The following is a 16870-nucleotide window of genomic DNA, read 5'->3' as shown; positions in this document are numbered from 1 at the left end:
CCGTCCGGCTCCCCACTCCACCCTCCCCCACAGACCCTCACCAGTTGACAGAACTCCATAATCAGCAGAAAAGGCAGTGTCTCCACACAGACGCCCAGGCACTGGAGGACATTGGGGTGCTGCAGGCTCCTGGTGGGGGGGCGGCTGGGTCAGGAAATAGCCCCTTCCATCCAGCCCCAGCCCCCTTGTCCCATTCCAACCGCCCAGCAAAACCAAACTATTGCTTCAGTCTTTTTACTCTCAGTTTCTTCACCTCAGGTTTCCCCACCACACACACACCCCTTCCACATGCCCAGTCTCAGGACTGCCCCACTGTCCCCCAGTTCCGGGGCCAGACCCCCTCAGGTGACTCCTTGCCCCTCGTGCCTCCTCACCTCTGCCCAAACCTCCCTTCCCCATCCCCTCCTCTCCTCCCAGCCCCAGCTCAAGCCTCCTTGTCACATCCTGGCCTGTCTTCTCAGCCCCCTCCCCACCTTCCTGCCTCCAGTCTCTCCCTTTCAGTTTGGCCCTGAACAGACCCTCTCTCTCTCTCACAGCCCACCATGGCTCTCCAGCATTCCCAGACAGAGCCTGGCTTGCTCCTTGGTTTTTGCTGCCTGTGGCTGGCCCCACTGCCCTCCCCAGCACCACCTCTCACCCTGGTGTGCATCTCCCAAATACTCAGTTGCCTGCTTAGATGCCTTTGCAGTTAGTTCTCTGTGGATTACACCCTGCCCTCATCAGTCCTCCTCATCCCTCAGGTCTTAGCTTCAATATCATTTCTCCAAGCAATGTCCCTGACCAGGGGATGCCCCCTCCTTTCTCTAGGCAGTGAGCCCCACTGGAACAAGGATTTTGGGAGTTTTGTTCACATAGCTGTGTCCCCAGTGCCTTAGATCAGTAGGTTTTCAATAAAAATGTGCGGAATGAAGGATTTCACCTTGCGACATTGCCTGGGGTCCTGTGGGAAGACTAAAACATTCTGGGCTTGTAGCTCAGAGCCTGGCTCAGGGTAGAGACTCAGTAAGTTATTTTCCTTCTGGGGCCTGGCAGAAGGCAGGGGCTGCTCATGCACTACAGGGTCAGTGGCCCGGCCCCAGCCATCCACTACCTGCACTCCAAACTTCTCCACCTGGGAGAACAGTGCCTCCCACTCCTGCTTCTACTAAGGATCCGGCATGTGCTGGGCCTTGAAAAATGACTGGAGCCTCCAATGCAGGAGATTTAGGATGGCAGATGTAGAAGGAAGCTTGGGTTCACTGCACACCTACTATTCTGAGCCAAGGCCAGCCACTTCTGTTATCAAATCCTCCCAACAACCCTGTGAGGCAGGATGAAGTTTCCCATTTGAGCCAGAGGAAATGGAGGCTCAGAGAGGTAAAGTGACTTGCCCAGGGTCACACAGCTGGGAATGGTGGCAGAGTTGGGATTTGATCTTGTCTCTGGTTCGCTCAGTCTACTGAGGGCCGATGGCATTTGTGCTTGGGTGACAAGAAGGAACCTGAGCCACCAGTATAGTTCTGCACTCTCCAACAGAACTTTCTATGAAGGTGGACATGCTCTAGATACGAACTAACATGGGAGCCACTGGCCATATGTGACCATGAGCACTTGAAATGTGGCGAATGTAGATGAGGATATGAATTTTTAATTTGATTTCATGTTATTTCACATAAATTTAATATGTGGCTAGTGGTTACCAGTACAGGTCTAGGGAGAGGCAGGCAAATAGGCAACTAAGCAGATGAAAAAATGACAAACTAGGATACATGTTATGAAGAAAACACATGAATTGATGTGATTGATACAATGGGGGATCAATTCTAGAGCCTGCCTTAGGGGTGTGTGTGTGTGTGTGTGTGTGTGTGTGTGTGTGTGTGTAAGGGAAGGCCTCTGAGCTGAAATCTGAGGAGGGGAAGGGAGTACCCCATCCGAAGGTGGGGGGTGGGTCAGTCAGGAGTGATATTCTAGACAGAGGGAACAGGAAGGACAAGCCAGGGGGGAAAGGCAGGGGTCCTGAGGCAGGAAAGAGGCTGATATGTGGGAGGGTCAGAAGGCCAGTGTGCCTGGAGCAGGGCTCCAGTGGCAGGAAGGGAACCGGGTCAGGCCATGCAGGGCCTGTGGGCTATACAGAGGAGTGGGACTTTGTCCTGTGGGCAATAGGGAGACATGAGAGGTTTTAGAGCAAGGGAGTGATAAAGTCCAATGTCTGGGTCTCTCGGGGTAAACCCCACTTTTAAACTTTCTGTTACACACTCTTTCCATGACAGGGAACTTACTACCTCACATGGCACTTATCTAGTAAATATCAGAGTGAAAGGGAGACCAAGGAGTGAAGGAACAGGGTCCTGCCTTCCCAGACCTCCCAGTCGAGTGGGGGCATCTGCTCTGGCCATTTTGGCTGCCTACTCAGGGCACTGGCCTGTGATTGACTCCACTCTTCCTCATCCAGAAAGCAGGAACCTGAGGATGTACCCCAACACAGTAATGGGATGTACCCCACTCCATTACATGTTCAACACAGTAATCTCACATCCTCTCAGCTGTCCTCTACCTGAGAACCCTCAGGCTTCCTGGACTCCCTTTCCAGTTGAAGATACTGATGTTCAGAGTAGAGAGGGCAGGTCTCTAGCTCTGCTTCTGTGCCCTCCCCTCGCCCTCTTCTTCCTGCCCCTCATTTCACATCCCAGGCTCTGTCCCAAGAAAGAACCCGAGGCTCAGAAAGGGAAATTCTCTTTACTGAGTGGCACAGCCTGGAAGAGGTAGATCCAGGATTCAAACCCATGTTCAACCCCACACTATACTCCCCCCACTCCCAAATGTTACTTTCATGAGGCACAAACCTGGATATTGGGGCCTCCAGGGCCCGTGTCCACCTTACCTGTATGGCTGTGCTTCCGAGATGAACTTCCGCTGCTCCAGGGGCCCTGCGCTGGCTCGGAGCTCCTTCACTACCACCTGGGCTGGGGTGTAGTCGGAGAAAATCTCCCCCAAGATCACCTGGTCCAGGGGACCCAGCAGTCACCACTTGCGGTTTCCCCAGCCCCCTCCCCTGGGACCACCTCCATCCCACCGCTGGCTCTTGACTTCCCTGTTCTTTCCAACCTCTCCCTTCATGTCCCACCACCCTCATCCCCCACCAGATGCGGTGTGAGAGACTCACGGGCCCAGAGTCCGGTGGATGCAGGGACGGATGGAAGGATGGACAGACGGACGCGAGGAGAGCCGGGTGGCGAGGCGGAGTGATCAATGGAGTGAGGAGGTAGGCGCTGATCGACAGATGTGGGAGGATGGAGGTGGGCGGGAATGGGTGAGAGGTGGACAGAGGTGAGGGTGATGGTGGGCTGAGGGGGCAGGAGGAGGAGGTGGGGGGCAGATGAGAAGTGGTGGGAGCATGGGGGATGGACACAGAATAGCAGCACAGCCCCGGATTGTATGGAACCCCTGCCTCCCACCTCAGCCCCACTCACCTTCCCAAACCAGCCACTCCCAATCTCTTGTAGGTAGCTGAGGTGCTGGCGGCTAAGCCCCAGAGGGGTGGTCATGTCTGAGGGGGCAAAAGGGGGAGGCCCCTGAGCCTCTCTCCCTTTCCAAGTGCCACTGACACCTCCCAACTTAGTGGGGACTGGGGTAAAAGCAGACACCAATCTCTTTCCATTGGCTGTCCCCAACATTCCAATGATAGGACCTCAGTCTCCTCATTGGCTGCCCACAGCTTCCAGCACCCAATCCTTCCTTCCCTTTGGCATCCCAAGATCCTATGACATGACTTCAGTCTGCCATTGGCTGTCTCCGAGATTGAGATCTAGGCTTCCCTCACCATTGATTGCCTCACAAGAATCCCCAAATCTGGTTTTGGATTAAGCAATCTCTTCCACCAAGATTACTCTGACTCCTTCTAGGGTTGAGATTCTGGGGCTCCCATCCCTACCTTTCCCCTTGGCTGCCTGGGGCCTCAGCTCCCTGGCCCCTGAGGGAAGACTCTCAGGACCATACGATCCTAGTCAGGGTGTCAGGGTGTCGGGCAGTACCTGAGTGTGAAGGCTGCGGGGCAGGCATCGGCAGGGAGACCTCAGCCAGCGGGAGAATGTAGACATCAGGCAGCGACTGTGAGGAGGAGGTCTCCTCCGCTGGGGGAGTGTACTCCCCAGAACAATCCTCCCCTTCAGGGTTCTCAAACTCCTGGGGCCAGAAGGGGTGAGGAGGGGAGAACACAGGGCTGAGACATGCCATCATCCTTCTTATCAGTAGGTCTTCCCATCTTCCTTACGACTGTCTCCAGCAGCCCAATTTCCACCCCAAGTCTCCGGATCTTGCCATGACTTCAGGACCAAAGGAGCTCTCGGACTCGGACTGACTGCCCCTCTCCCTCACCAACCACCTGGGTTGGGGGAAAAAGTCTTGCTGGAGTCTTCCTCCCCACCTTGAACCCTATCATGCACCTCACCTTGAAGCCGACATCTCCCCGTTTGCAGCACAGACAGGTGAGGAGGAGGAAGATGAAGGCCAGTAGGCCGGAGCAGGAAATGAGGACCACGGCGTAGGGAGGAGCCAGAGGGGCCCGGCCCAGGGCGAATCCATCTGTGGGCACAGGGCTGGGCTGGCATCCCGGCTTCAAGCCCGACTCCCGGACTTTGTGCCCCTTCCATCCGGGCCAGTCTTGACTACAACTCCCATGATGCTCAGTAACCAGGGGCCCCTTGTCAGAGGAGCCGGATGGGCCAGAGCATTGTGGGAGTTGTAGTTTGGAGCTTTCTCAGGTGGTTGGGGGTGGGGTCTCTCCTCGCCCCAAGCTGGGACCCCCCCCCACCCCATCACATCACCCCAGTCTTGGATGAATTCCAGTGAGAATTGAGGGAAGGAGGAGTAATAGTGGAGCCTGGAGCTCCCAGAATTTACAATACGCTCCCATCGACAGCCTCATTACCCCCTGTTTGGGGAAGAGGATGAACCCCTAACTGCAGGCTGGAAGAGGATTCTTGCCCCACGCTGGAACCCCCTCGTTAGAGGGGTTGAGGCGTGTTTCTTTTAAGGACGCTTGGAACGCACACATGTCCTCTGTTCCCAACCCAAGCCCCTGAGCAGGGAACCCCGCGAGCCCTGGGTCTCCCCAAAGCTAGAGACAGCCTCCAGAGCTGTGTCCGCCTTAGAGATAGTATTCCTCCCCGCGGCCCCCAATTCTCCCAGAGGCCCCGTCCTTCCGGGTTCCCTGCACACACCTGCACACACACATGCGTGCATACACACATGTTGCCCAAACGGACCCCCTCCCCACCCAGCCCCCAGCCTTCCTCCTACAGGCCCTACTGACAGAAACACCATCCCCTCGGCTCCCCAGGCCCTGGTTCGACTGCGAGAAGACGCGCACACAGGTGATGGAGCCGGAGCCCCGCGGACAGACTCCCGGGCAGGCCGGGGTGGGGGTGGGGGCCGCTGGACAGCCGGATGGCCGGATGGACTCACCGGGGTGGGCCGGGGACGCCAGGCAGCCGGAGGCAGAGACGGCCGCAAGGAAGATGAGGGCGCCGGGGGCAGGCATCTTGCCGAGGATGGAAAGGAGGTGGAGGTGGTGGCGGCTGGGGAGGAGGGGGGGGCGGGCCCTCAGCCCCCAGCCATGGGGACCCGCGCGACCCTGGCCTCCCCCCGGCCCAGGAGAGGGGCAGGAGATGCAGGACAGGGGGAGGGAGGGGCTGCTTACTGGCTCAGGTACCCCCCTCCCCCTCTTTGAAGGGGCAGACAGATGAAGGGATGGAGAGGACAGAGGAGAGGAGCTGGGGAGCCGGGGTTGCTGGGGTTGGGGGGAGAGGGTAGGATGGGGGGGCGAGAATGAGGGCCCCGCCCCCGAGGGCAGCCCGGATTGGGGGAGCAGAGAGCCTGTCAGAAGAAGGGTGGGAGGAGGGAGGATGGAGCGTCGTCATGGCAACTGGCTCCCCAGTAGCATTGGCTGCCAGGAGGGAGGGGAGGAGGAAGGACAGACAGGGACCAGCAGACCCTTGGGGGGGGTGCAGGGCCCACAGTGCCTGGCCCGGACACCACTGTGACATGCCACCAGCATGGACACGTGTGCTCCACGCCAAGATGCAGATGTCAGGCAGGCATACGCAGCTCACACATGGCTGACACACGTCGCAGAGACCCTCATAGACAAGCACATCATATACAAAGGTGGACAGCCATCGGCAGACGGGGACACGTACACGTCACACACAAAGACGCGAGGATGATGGGCTGCACTGAGAACGCACAGGCAGGCCGTCCCCTGGCACAGATGCACCCCGCTACGCAGGAACGGCAAAGCATCACAAAGATCCACACATGCCACAGATCAAGTAAAGCCCCAAATACACAGACACGCATGCCACAGACAAAGCTCCATGCAGACACCAGGGGACATGCTGAGGCACACAGTCAAAAACACATAGACAAATGGGTAACAAAGAACACCCATAGACACAGCATCACACACAGATACACACAAACATGCACATCGCACAAATACACAGTACAAATACAAACAGGCATCACTTGCAGAGACACGAAGACACACGACATACACACATACCACATGCACAAATATATACAGACACACAACAGATACGTGGAGAGACAAGCACATCACATACACCAGTACACACAAACACAACGTACAAACCCATATATATAGACACAGAGACATAAAAGATACACATCTCTCACACAGACCCACATTTCACTCCCCTGAATACACACAGAAACATGGATAGGCACAACTCATACATGGATATAGACACACACAACACATTCAAAGAATCACAGATGCATATAAAACTATACACATCACATATAAAAATACATATAAATACATCACACACTGATAGACATATATCATAAATATACTCAGTCACACACATATATACAAAACCACACAGACACACAACACAAGCACACACATCGAATACATAGACATAAGGATATTTGATACACACATCACATAAACACACATGGATACGCACTTCACAAATATACACACATTTTATAAAAGGTTACAAAAGACATATTACTCCACCATAGTCACACATCACATACACAAATACACACAGCACACATAACACATACCAAAATGCACAACACATACGAAGACGTAGACACGCATCACAAATACCCACATTTCCTATGAGGTTACACAGCCATTACACAGTCATAGACACTTCACACAAAAATACACAATCATATTTTATTTTATGTATTTATTATGAGCATTTACTCTGCACCAGGCATTGTTCTCAGCGCTTTACAGATATTACCTTTTAATCCTTACAGCAGCCCTCTGAGACAGGTATTTTTATCATCCCTATGGTACAGATGAGGAAACTGAGACACAGAGAGGTGCAGTCACCTGCCCCAAGGCATACAGCCGGTAAATGGCAGGGTGGGGACTGGAACTAGGTCTGTCTGGGACACAGACAAAACAAGACAAGGACACACACATCACGTGCCAGGTGGCCGCCTCGGGGGTCACACCGCACCCCACAGCATCCCGAACCGAACCGCAGACACCTGGCAGCACACACTCCCACCCTGCGTGCCGACGTCTGCGCGGTCCGTGAGCACCTGCGATGCGTCCCTCCCGACCGGCGCTGCGCATCTCAGACGCAGCCTCACAACACACCGCGGAGGCAACTCAGACACCCTTTCCCCAGCACGGCCCACCCTGTCCCTGCCCCCCACCAGGGGTCCAAGACCCCCAGGCGTCCAAAACGCGCAGCCTTGGCCTCTTGGCGCGCCCAGGACAGGCGGCTCACAAACCCCGCAGTGCGCAGCCCCCACCCCCTACCCCCCACCCCCGTCAGGGGCCCCAGGGCAGGGGCGAGGGCTGCTTCTCGGGGGTCTTATTGGAGAAACTGAAGCAGGTTCATTGCGCGACGAGGGAGGGGTTGCCGGAACCAAGGCCGCAGGTAGCCTGACCATTGTGCAGGTAGAACAGAACTGGGGATACATTGAGCGGCCCCTGTGGCTGAAGGGCAAAGAACTTGGTGGAGGCAGAGGCTTATGGGAAGTGTCCCAGCCCTGAGACTTGTGGGAAATGTAGTCCTGGCTCATCCAGATGGGAGCAGGGTTAAGTATCTCCCCGGGAGGAAGCAGCGGCTGGTTGAGGGTAGTTGGAGGGGGAGTGGGGGGCGGGGTGTCCGCTGCCACGGTCTTTAGAAATGATGTGGGCGGAATTCTTGAGTTATAGGGAGCGGCATAGGCGGGATTGCAGTCCTAACTCTGTCCCTGGCTTGCTCTTTTATCATTATTCACTCAACTTTTATTAAACGTCTACTGTGTGCTAAGCCATGCCCTGTGCCAGAACCTGGGGGTGCAGCAGGGAATAAATCAAACGCGTTCCCTGCCCTTCCTGGGTTGGGGGTGAGGGTGACACAGGGGCTCGCCGAAGGTCCGCTAGAGTTTTTCAAACTATGAGCAGTGAGTCATTACCGAGGTGTGACTTCAAACTTGTGGGTTACAACCAGATGTATATATATATATTTTTTTTGAATAGTAAGATAGAATAAGCTAGAACATAGCAGAGTGCGTGCTGACTGTAAGGGAAATGTTCGTGTATGGGAACTTTTATTTCTGATAGTTCCTTTATTCAAAACCCTGGGGGCCAGATGTGTTTTGGATTTGGGAATTTTTAGATTTTAATAAGGCCGTAGGAACATATACTGTATATTCTGAGTAGCCCTCTAGTGTTCTGGGGCAGCCTGGCTGGCATCCAACCCTTTAATATTTCTGTGGTGCAATCTATGGACGGCAGATAAATCATTTAAGGCTGAGTGTCTGTTTAGGTCAAGTTCCACCTCCAAACTTATGATAAAACTGTTTGTTTTAGGAGCTTTATTGATTTCACAACTGTGGATCTGTCTGTCAGAGGGTTTTCAAAATGTGGTTCAGGGTCCCCGTAGGGGTCACCAAGACTTTGTCAGGGGATCTGAGAGATCAAAACTATGTTCATAATAACACTGAGATGTTACCTGTTTTTTACACTCTCATTCTCTCATGAGTGTATGCTGGAATTTTCCAGAAGCTGCACAGCATGCAATATGGTGATTAACACAGAAACAGCTACAAGGATCCAGCAGTCTCCTGTTGAGCCAGACATTAAAGAGATTTACAAAATGGTAAGAACAATGCCACGCCTCTCACCAAATTTTTTTGTTTGGAAAAATTATTTTTATTAAAATAGGTTTAAATGTTAAATGCAATTGGCTTATTGTTATTCTAAAATACATTAATAACCAAGTATTTTTAAATGTATCAGTTTTAATTTCTAATGTGGTAAATTTTGATAGGCATAGCCCACATAAATAATAGCCCTTTGGGGTCCTTAATAATTTTGAAAGTATAAAGATTTGAGAACTGCTGTTTGTGTCTATGTATGTCCTCATCACAACATATACCAGAGGTGCCAAAAAAATGTATACAAGTGGACACTTTGGTCAACATTGCTCAAGCAGTAGTTCGCCGTAATCAGAAGTGTCTGGATGCTGATGGTAACCACTTTGAGCACCTCTTGTAATTGCAGAAGTCAGACGTGACTTGTATTCATCTTTGGTTATCGGTATATATCGAGTATTACAATTTTAATAGTTTTTTCCTTTCTTAAAATGTGTATACTATTTTTGGCTATATATACATATATATAAACGGAAATACTATCTGAGAGAAAGTGACATATAACTGAGGCTTCATGGCAATCAGCCAGAGAAAAAGAGGGAACAATGACAATGGTGTGTTTGGGCAGAGGGAACTGCACGTGCAAAGAGGAAGGTAGGAGATCGCCGTTGAGGGGATGAAATGAGAAGAAATATTTAGTTTGCTCTTATTGCAGGCCAGGCACTGATACTCACCCACCCTTACAGAGCCATGCCTGAGGTGGGGGTAGCCATTGGGCAAACTGTCACACAAATAGACATGCAACTTCAAATGGTGCTAAGTGCAATGAGGGAGAAGATAGGGGTGTGCGATTTAGGCTGTGGAGAAGTCAGGTGGAGTCTATTCTAAGAAAGTGACAGTAAAGTCCAGGTCTGAGAGGGAAAGAAAGAGGTAGGGGGAGAGCAGGGCAAGAGTACAGGGGCCGAGGGAACAGCGCAATGGGTGGCTCTGAGGTTGGACAGCTGTTGTGGCTATGTCTGAATGGATAAGGAACCAGGGACATGAGTAATGTCGGAGAGGTGAGCAGGGGTCGGCTCAGTGGGCCATATGGTGGGGAGTTTGGGTGTATTCTCAGCCAATGAACTATTTAAGAGTTCTGAACTGAGGAGGAACAGGATTTGACCTCAGTGCCAATAGGGTCCCTCTGCCTGTGGTGTGGGGAAATACTGAGGGTGGAAGCCAGGAGCCCAGGGACAAGGTGACTTCAATGGTCCAGATGAGAGATGGTGGCAGCTCAAGCGGGCTACTGGCAGTGGAGGCAGAGAGGAGCAAATAACTTCAGGATAATAACAAGTGTCAGGGAGGATGTGGAGAACTCGGAACCCTTGGACTTTGCTGGTGGGAACAGTGCAGTCCCTTTCCAGAACAGTCTAGCAGGAAGGCAGTTTTTGGAGGTGTTAACCCTCTGCCTTCTCAGACCACTGGTGCTCTTATAACAAACACTTATTCTATGACACACAAAAAACAACAACAACGGCCTGGCAGTTCCTCAAAAAGTTAAACACAGAGTTACCAGTTGGCCCAGCAATTCCACTCCTAGGTATTTACCCAAGAGAAATGATAACACGTGTCTGCACAAATATTTGTACATGAATGTTCATAGCAGCATTATTCATAAACAAAATATAGAAGCCACCCAAATATCCATCAGCTGATGAATGGATAACTAAATGTGGTGTATCCAGACAACAGAATATTCAGCCACAAAAGGGAATGAATTCATGATAGATACAACATGCATGAATCTTGAAAACATTATGCTACGTGAGAGAAGCCAGACACAAAAGGCCACAGATTATACGAGGTATGATTAAAAAATACAGTGAATGCTGCTGCTGAGTGCCATCAGGTGATATTGTGTTTTTTGACCTTGATGGAATTGTGCAAGCTGAGTTTGTACTCAGGAACACTATGGTGAGCTCTGAATATTATAAGGGCTTATTAGAGCGTTTAAGAAATGATGTGCATAAAAATGGCCTGAGAAATGGGCAAACGGTTTCATCCTCCATCATGACAATGTTCTGTGTCACACACGCTTCTGGCACGGCAATTTCTGTCAAATAAAAACATTACGGTGTGTCCTCATCTACTTTATTCACCAGATTTTGTACCGTGCGACTTCTGGCTCTTCCCCAAAGTCAAAATGACCATGAAAGGTACATGTTTTGGATAGATTCAGAATATCGAGGCAGACACAACAGCGCAACTAAAGACACTCATGAAAGAGGACTTCCAGAACTGCTTCAGAAAGTGGCGAGAATGATGGGATAAGTGTGTTCAAAGTGAGGGGAGTATTTTGAGGGGGATTAATGGCAATGCATCTTTTACTGTAATAGATTTTTCTAAATTTAAACATTCACTGTATTTTTTTATCATACCTTGTAGGATCCCATTTATAGGAAATGTCCCAAATTGGCAAATCAGACAGAAAGCAGATTAGTGGTTGCCTTGGGATGGGGGCAGCTAAAGGATTTCTCACAAAGGAGATGAAAATGTTCTGAAATTGATTGTGGTGATGTTTGCACAACATGGTGAATATATTAAAAACCACTGAACTGTACACTTTAAATAGGTGAATTGTACGGTGTGTAAAGTCTATCTCAGTAAAGCCACTGAAAATTTGCTTCAAGCTATGTTTTGGCAGGAGACTGTACCAATCTTGGTGATGGTTTGGGCATGGGGGCTGAGGGAGACAGAAGTGTCTAGAATGCTTATGAGGGTGGATTAGACAACTGGATACACAGAAGGTCCTTCTGCCAATGACACAGGAAGTGCTGCATAAATGTCAATTATTATTGCTATTATTGTGGTGATCCTGTTGAAACTGGAATCAGATCCCATTGCTCCTTTGCTCAGAACCCTTCCATGGCTCCCATCTCACTCAGAGTAAAAGTAATGTCCTCACTGTGGCCCCCGAGGCCCTGTAAGATTGCCGCCCCTCCCCCCTGCAGTCATTTCTTCTCTGAACCTCAGCTCCTACCCTCTCTAACCCCCTATTCACAAGCTCTGGCCATACTGGCCTCCAAGTTCCTCCCATATTCTAAGCATGGTCCTACCTCAGGGCCTTTGCACTGGCTATTCCCTCGTCAATATCCACATGACTCCTTGCTCACCTCTTTTACATCAAAGCTCAAATGTCACCTCAGTGAAGCCCTCCCTGATTACCTTGTCAATAACTTTATCTCTCCTAGTCCCCATCTCACATATGAAATATCTCTCTTTTCTCTCTTTTCTCGGTATCACCGTGTGATCCATTAGATCTTTCACTTCTTTGTTTTGGTTATTGTTGTCTCTCTCAGTAAAGCCCCCAAAGGACCCAGATCTATTTGGTTCTCCTGTTCCCTGCTCTCTTGCCAGTGCCTTCTAGAGTTCCTGGCACAATAAATATTTGCTGAATGAAGGAAAGAATTTGAGGCCATTTCCTGTTGATGCCTTCACTGCTGGATTAAAGCCATGGCCCCTTCCCAGTCATTCAAGTGTTGCCCACTTGGCGCAAGTTCCAGCAGATGGACCCTGACCACCTATTTGGGAGAAGCAGAAGAGCAGGGTGTTGTGGGGATGCAAGAGGACATGCCATGTTGAGCCAGGGTCGCTTACAGAGAAGCTTCTGTAGAAGGTGATATTTGGGCTTAGCTGTGACGACAGCAGGGGCGAGGCTGAGGCTGGGGGTGGTTAGTGGAATAGGGAATGCATTCCAGGCCTGGAGGGATGGAGTGCACAAAGGCCTGGAGGTGTGAAACAGCTTGGAACATTTAGGCAACTTCCACCTGCCCCACCTACTGCCTCCCCAGCTCAGTGGCTCAGGCCCAAAACCTCAGAGTAGTTGTTGACTCCTGTCTTATTCTCACACCTCCACATCCCTCTGTCAGCTTTCAAAATATTCCCAGAGCTTGACCACCTCTTATCACCTCTGCTCCCACCATCACTGTTTGTTTGGACTGGTGCAGTAGCTTCCTTCTCTGTCTCTTCTTGCCATGGCAGCCAGGAAAGCCTGTTAACAGCTAAGTCAAGTCACAGCCTTATCTGCTCTCAACCCTCCTACAGCATCCATCTCACTCAGAGTAAAAGTCCAAGCCCACAAGATCCTAAATGGTCTGCTGCTTAATATTCCTCTGCCCTTATCTCTGGCCCTCTCCCCCTGGCTCATCCCCCTCCAGTCATCCAGGCTTTGTTCCTGTTCCTTGAACACACTGCGTAAGTAGAAAACTGCTGTCGTGCAGGGCGTCCGGTGGGGTCTCTGCTCCCGCTCCCCACACAAGAACGCAGGATATGGTGAGGCCAAAAAGGAACACCCACGGAGCCATAGGTAGGGGAGTCATACCACTATATTCTCTCTGGCGGCACTATACTCTCACTGGAGGCTGGATCCACACTGTCCGCAAACCGCCATCCACACTTGCCAGCCCAGCCGCCATCTTCTTGCTAGCCCCATTCTTTCTCTCTTCTCTCCCTCTGCTAGCGTAGCCGCAGCAGTTATATTGTGGCCAATGGCTCACTGGTTACAGCTGACGGCCAACTAGCCACAGCTGATGGCCATGCAATCACAGTTGGCCATTTACTACCTGAGCCAGCACCTGTCTATGTGAGGCCGAGAGCCCCCACAACTGCCCAGGGCCTTTGCACCACCTGTCTTCCTCTAGGGAATGCCCTTTCCCCAGATCTCCACCTGGCTGACCTCCTTGCTACAACCAGGCCTCTGCTCCTGTGTGGCCTTCCCAGAGCAGCCTTCCCTGGCCACCAAAGCTGCAGCCCCAATTTTTGCCTTCTCCAGGCCCTTAGCCCATTTCGTTTTACTTTATTGCATTCAGCTGTACCTGACATCGCGCTGCACATGTGTTTATGGAGCCCTTGAGGGCAGGATCTTTGCCTGCCTTGTTCCCGGGTGTCTGCACATAGAAGGTGCTCAGGAATCGTGTGTTTAGTGATTGGAGGAGTGAGGCTGGGGTGACGGGGGCATTGCGCAAGGGTGAGATTACTCTGAGCATCTACTGGGGGGTGGGGCCTTGACCAGGGTGAGCGGGGGGCACACAGCCTCCTCCTCCTTTATAAATCGAAGGGCCACTGGAGTATGAAGGGCTCAAGGAGGAAAATTTCATGAGCCTAGGATGCTGCTTCAAACCTCATTCATTCATTCGTTCATTCACTCATTCATTCACCACTCAACAAACAAACAGGCCTCCACCCTGGCAGACTACTGGCGTGGACATAAAGAAGGAAGCAGCAAGGACCACCATATTAATAACAATATTTTACTTCACTGTTAATGGGGATATAATTTACATACAGTCACACGCACAGATCTTCCAAGGACAGTTTGATGGTCTTGACAACTGCATATGCCTATGCAAGCACCATCCCAATTAAGACAGAGAACATTTCTGTTCTCCAGAAAGGTCCTTTGCACCCCTTCCCAGTCCACCCCCATCCCCAGGCAACCATCAATTTGCATTCCTTCACTATTGATTAATTTAGCCTGTTCTAGAACTTGGTGTAAATGGAATCATAAAGTCAGTGTCTGTGGAGTTTGACTCCATTTGCACAGATGATGATTTTGAGATACATCTGTACTGTTTAGTGTATCAATAGTGGTGTGTTCCTTTTTATTGCTGAGGTGCATTCCATTGTATGGCTGGACCATATTTTGTTCATCCATCTCCTGCTGGGTCTTTTTCAATATGGGGTGATTACCCATAAAGCTTCTGTGAACACCTGTGTATAAGATGGATCTAAGCTTTCATGGCTCTTGTGTAAATACGTTGGAGTGGGATTGCCGGATTGGAGGGTAGGGATATGTCTAACTTGATAAGAAAAGTAGCAGCATTTTTTGAGTGTTTATACTATGATGACCACTTACCAGGCATCGTGTGTTGTCATAACAACCCTCAGAAGCAGATATTATTATCAGCTCATTGTATAGAAAAGAAAACAGAGGCTCAGAGGGGTTACAATCCTTGCCCATGTCCACAATCGCAGGAAGTGAGAGCGCTGGGACTTGAGCTCAGGCTGGTAGGCAGTTTGCCACCAAATCCAGATCTTTCACTGGATTTTATTATCTAGAGGGCAAGAGACATTTGTGCAAACCTTTTACTGAATTGGAGGCAACATCTTTGCCACCAGAGCCATCTCGGTCCTTCGTTTACTTATTTATCTTTGATCATCATTTACATAAAAGCCACAAAAATTGGAAACTACCTCAACGTTCATCAGTAGGGAGTGGATTAATAAATAGGGTACATCCATCCTGCAAAATATGATATAACTGTCAAAAAGAATGACAAAGAGCCATGGACTGGCAGAGAAAGTGCTCTAAGATGTATTGTTGACTGAAAAAAACCAGTTCCGGTTAACAAGTACAGTGTGATACCATTTATAAAAGAAAAAAATAGCAGTAACAATCCAAAGCTGCTTTCTGAGGCAAATACATACATGTATGTAGGCTCTGAAAAAGGTATGCAAAGATATAAAACAAACTTATAGTAGCAAAAAATAGGAGTGGGCATGAAATGTGAAGTCTATATCATTTGAATTTTTTTAATATTCTGGTTATAGGCAACACACTTAATTTTTTCCAGCTTTATTGAGGTATAGTTTGTATAAAAAACACTGTACATAATATATACAATTTGGGTTGTTTGGACATATGTATGCACTTATGTTGCCATCTCTACAATCCAGGTAATAAATATACCCATCACCTCCCAACCTTTCCTAGTGGTGTCCGTGTGTGTGTGTGTGTGTGTGTGTGTGTGTGTGTGTGTATTGTTTTTGGTTTTTGGTCTTGGTGGTAAGAGCACTTAACACAATATCTACACGCTTATCAAAATTTTAAGTACACAATATCATATTGTTAACTGTAGGCACTATTTGCACAGTATGTCTCTGGAACTTTTTAAAGAAGAAAGTGTTCATGCCTACTGTGTCTCTCTATATTTTTGGTTGTTAATTTAAAAACTTAGATAATGCTAAGGATGCAAATAAAAGTTTGAACCAATGTTGTGGATACACAGAGGTGAAAGCAAATGTTTCTACTGGGGCAGGGTTTGTGAGTCATTAAGGTAAGCAAAAGAGATGACTTTGAGGAGCCAGGAGTTTGCCAGGTAGATAAGAGGGCAGAAGGGAGGGCTTCGGGGTCCATACACTTGCATAAAGAAAAAAAGTCATGTCCTTCTTTTCACTAACCTCCAACTGAAATCTGGCATGTCATTCCATTTTTGTGGATGACTATACTTCCCAAATATGACCTCAACCATATCTCCCATTCCACATGCTGTTCTGCCACTTTCCCGTTGGGCGATGAACTCTGTATCCCTATTTCTTGAATCTGGGCGACTGCCTTGGACAATGGCGTTTGATGGAAGTGATGCTACGTGAGTTCTGAGGCTATGTCATAAAAACGCCATGCACTTCTGCCTTGTTCTCTTAGAACAAACTCTCTTAGAACTCAGCCTCCATGCTGTGAGGAAGCCCAAGAGTCCACGGGAAAGCTCCCATGGAGAGGACCTGAGGCCCCCAGCCCCCAGCCCCAGCTGAGCAGTTAGTCCACAGCCAACACCAACTTGCCAGCCATGTGAGTGAGCCAGCTTGAAGGTGGGTCTCCCGGCTCCCAGAGGAGCCATCTCTGATGTTGCCTCACGGATCAAAGAAGAGCTGTCTCCACCGAGCGCCGCCTAAATTACAGATTCAAGAGCAAAATAAATGATTGCTATTGATTTAA

General features: G+C 49.9%; 1 protein-coding gene and 2 long non-coding RNA genes across 13 annotated transcripts in view; 2 read left to right on the top strand and 1 right to left on the bottom strand.

Annotated features, from left to right (window-relative positions):
* LOC141567723 (uncharacterized) overlaps positions 1 to 4453 on the top strand; it is an 11477-nt gene extending 7024 nt beyond the window's left edge. The window contains exons 2-3 of one of the 2 annotated variants that reach the window (XR_016021987.1): positions 3123 to 3241; positions 4262 to 4453. This is a non-coding gene — a long non-coding RNA (uncharacterized LOC141567723). Of the gene's footprint in view, positions 1 to 3122; positions 3242 to 4227 lie in introns of both variants that reach the window. The other variant, XR_012490560.2, reaches the window with a different exon arrangement.
* Positions 1 to 7730, bottom strand: part of LMTK3 (lemur tail kinase 3) — a 19946-nt gene extending 12216 nt beyond the window's left edge. Inside the window, exons 1-8 of one of the 7 annotated variants that reach the window (XM_074316158.2) lie at positions 7455 to 7637; positions 7263 to 7309; positions 5443 to 5555; positions 4427 to 4560; positions 4011 to 4161; positions 3450 to 3526; positions 2861 to 2979; positions 42 to 129 (exon numbers count right to left, since the gene is read on the bottom strand). In XM_074316158.2, the coding sequence (XP_074172259.1) occupies positions 42 to 129; positions 2861 to 2979; positions 3450 to 3526; positions 4011 to 4161; positions 4427 to 4560; positions 5443 to 5518 (645 nt within the window). In that variant the 5' untranslated portion in view covers positions 5519 to 5555; positions 7263 to 7309; positions 7455 to 7637. Of the gene's footprint in view, positions 1 to 41; positions 130 to 2860; positions 2980 to 3449; positions 3527 to 4010; positions 4162 to 4426; positions 4561 to 5442; positions 5556 to 5677; positions 5779 to 7262 lie in introns of those variants that run through there. The other 6 variants (XM_074316160.2, XM_074316157.2, XM_088800062.1 and 3 more) reach the window with 6 other exon arrangements.
* Positions 4641 to 16870, top strand: LOC109452507 (uncharacterized). Of its 4 annotated transcripts, none has more exons than XR_012490557.2 (3): positions 4641 to 5351; positions 9026 to 9122; positions 16580 to 16870. It is a non-coding gene; the product is annotated as an uncharacterized LOC109452507 (long non-coding RNA). The 4 variants fall into 4 exon arrangements; XR_012490558.2 differs by lacking the exon at positions 4641 to 5351 and adding an exon at positions 7789 to 7913; XR_012490559.2 differs by lacking the exon at positions 4641 to 5351 and adding an exon at positions 7803 to 7933.

The sequence above is a fragment of the Rhinolophus sinicus genome, chromosome 8 (genome assembly GCF_057876585.1).
Source record: "Rhinolophus sinicus isolate RSI-liver-muscle chromosome 8, RSI-T2T, whole genome shotgun sequence".
Lineage (NCBI taxonomy): Eukaryota > Metazoa > Chordata > Mammalia > Chiroptera > Rhinolophidae > Rhinolophus > Rhinolophus sinicus.
The sequence above is the reverse complement of the archived record's forward strand: the minus strand, read 5'-3'. Positions and strand labels throughout refer to the sequence as shown.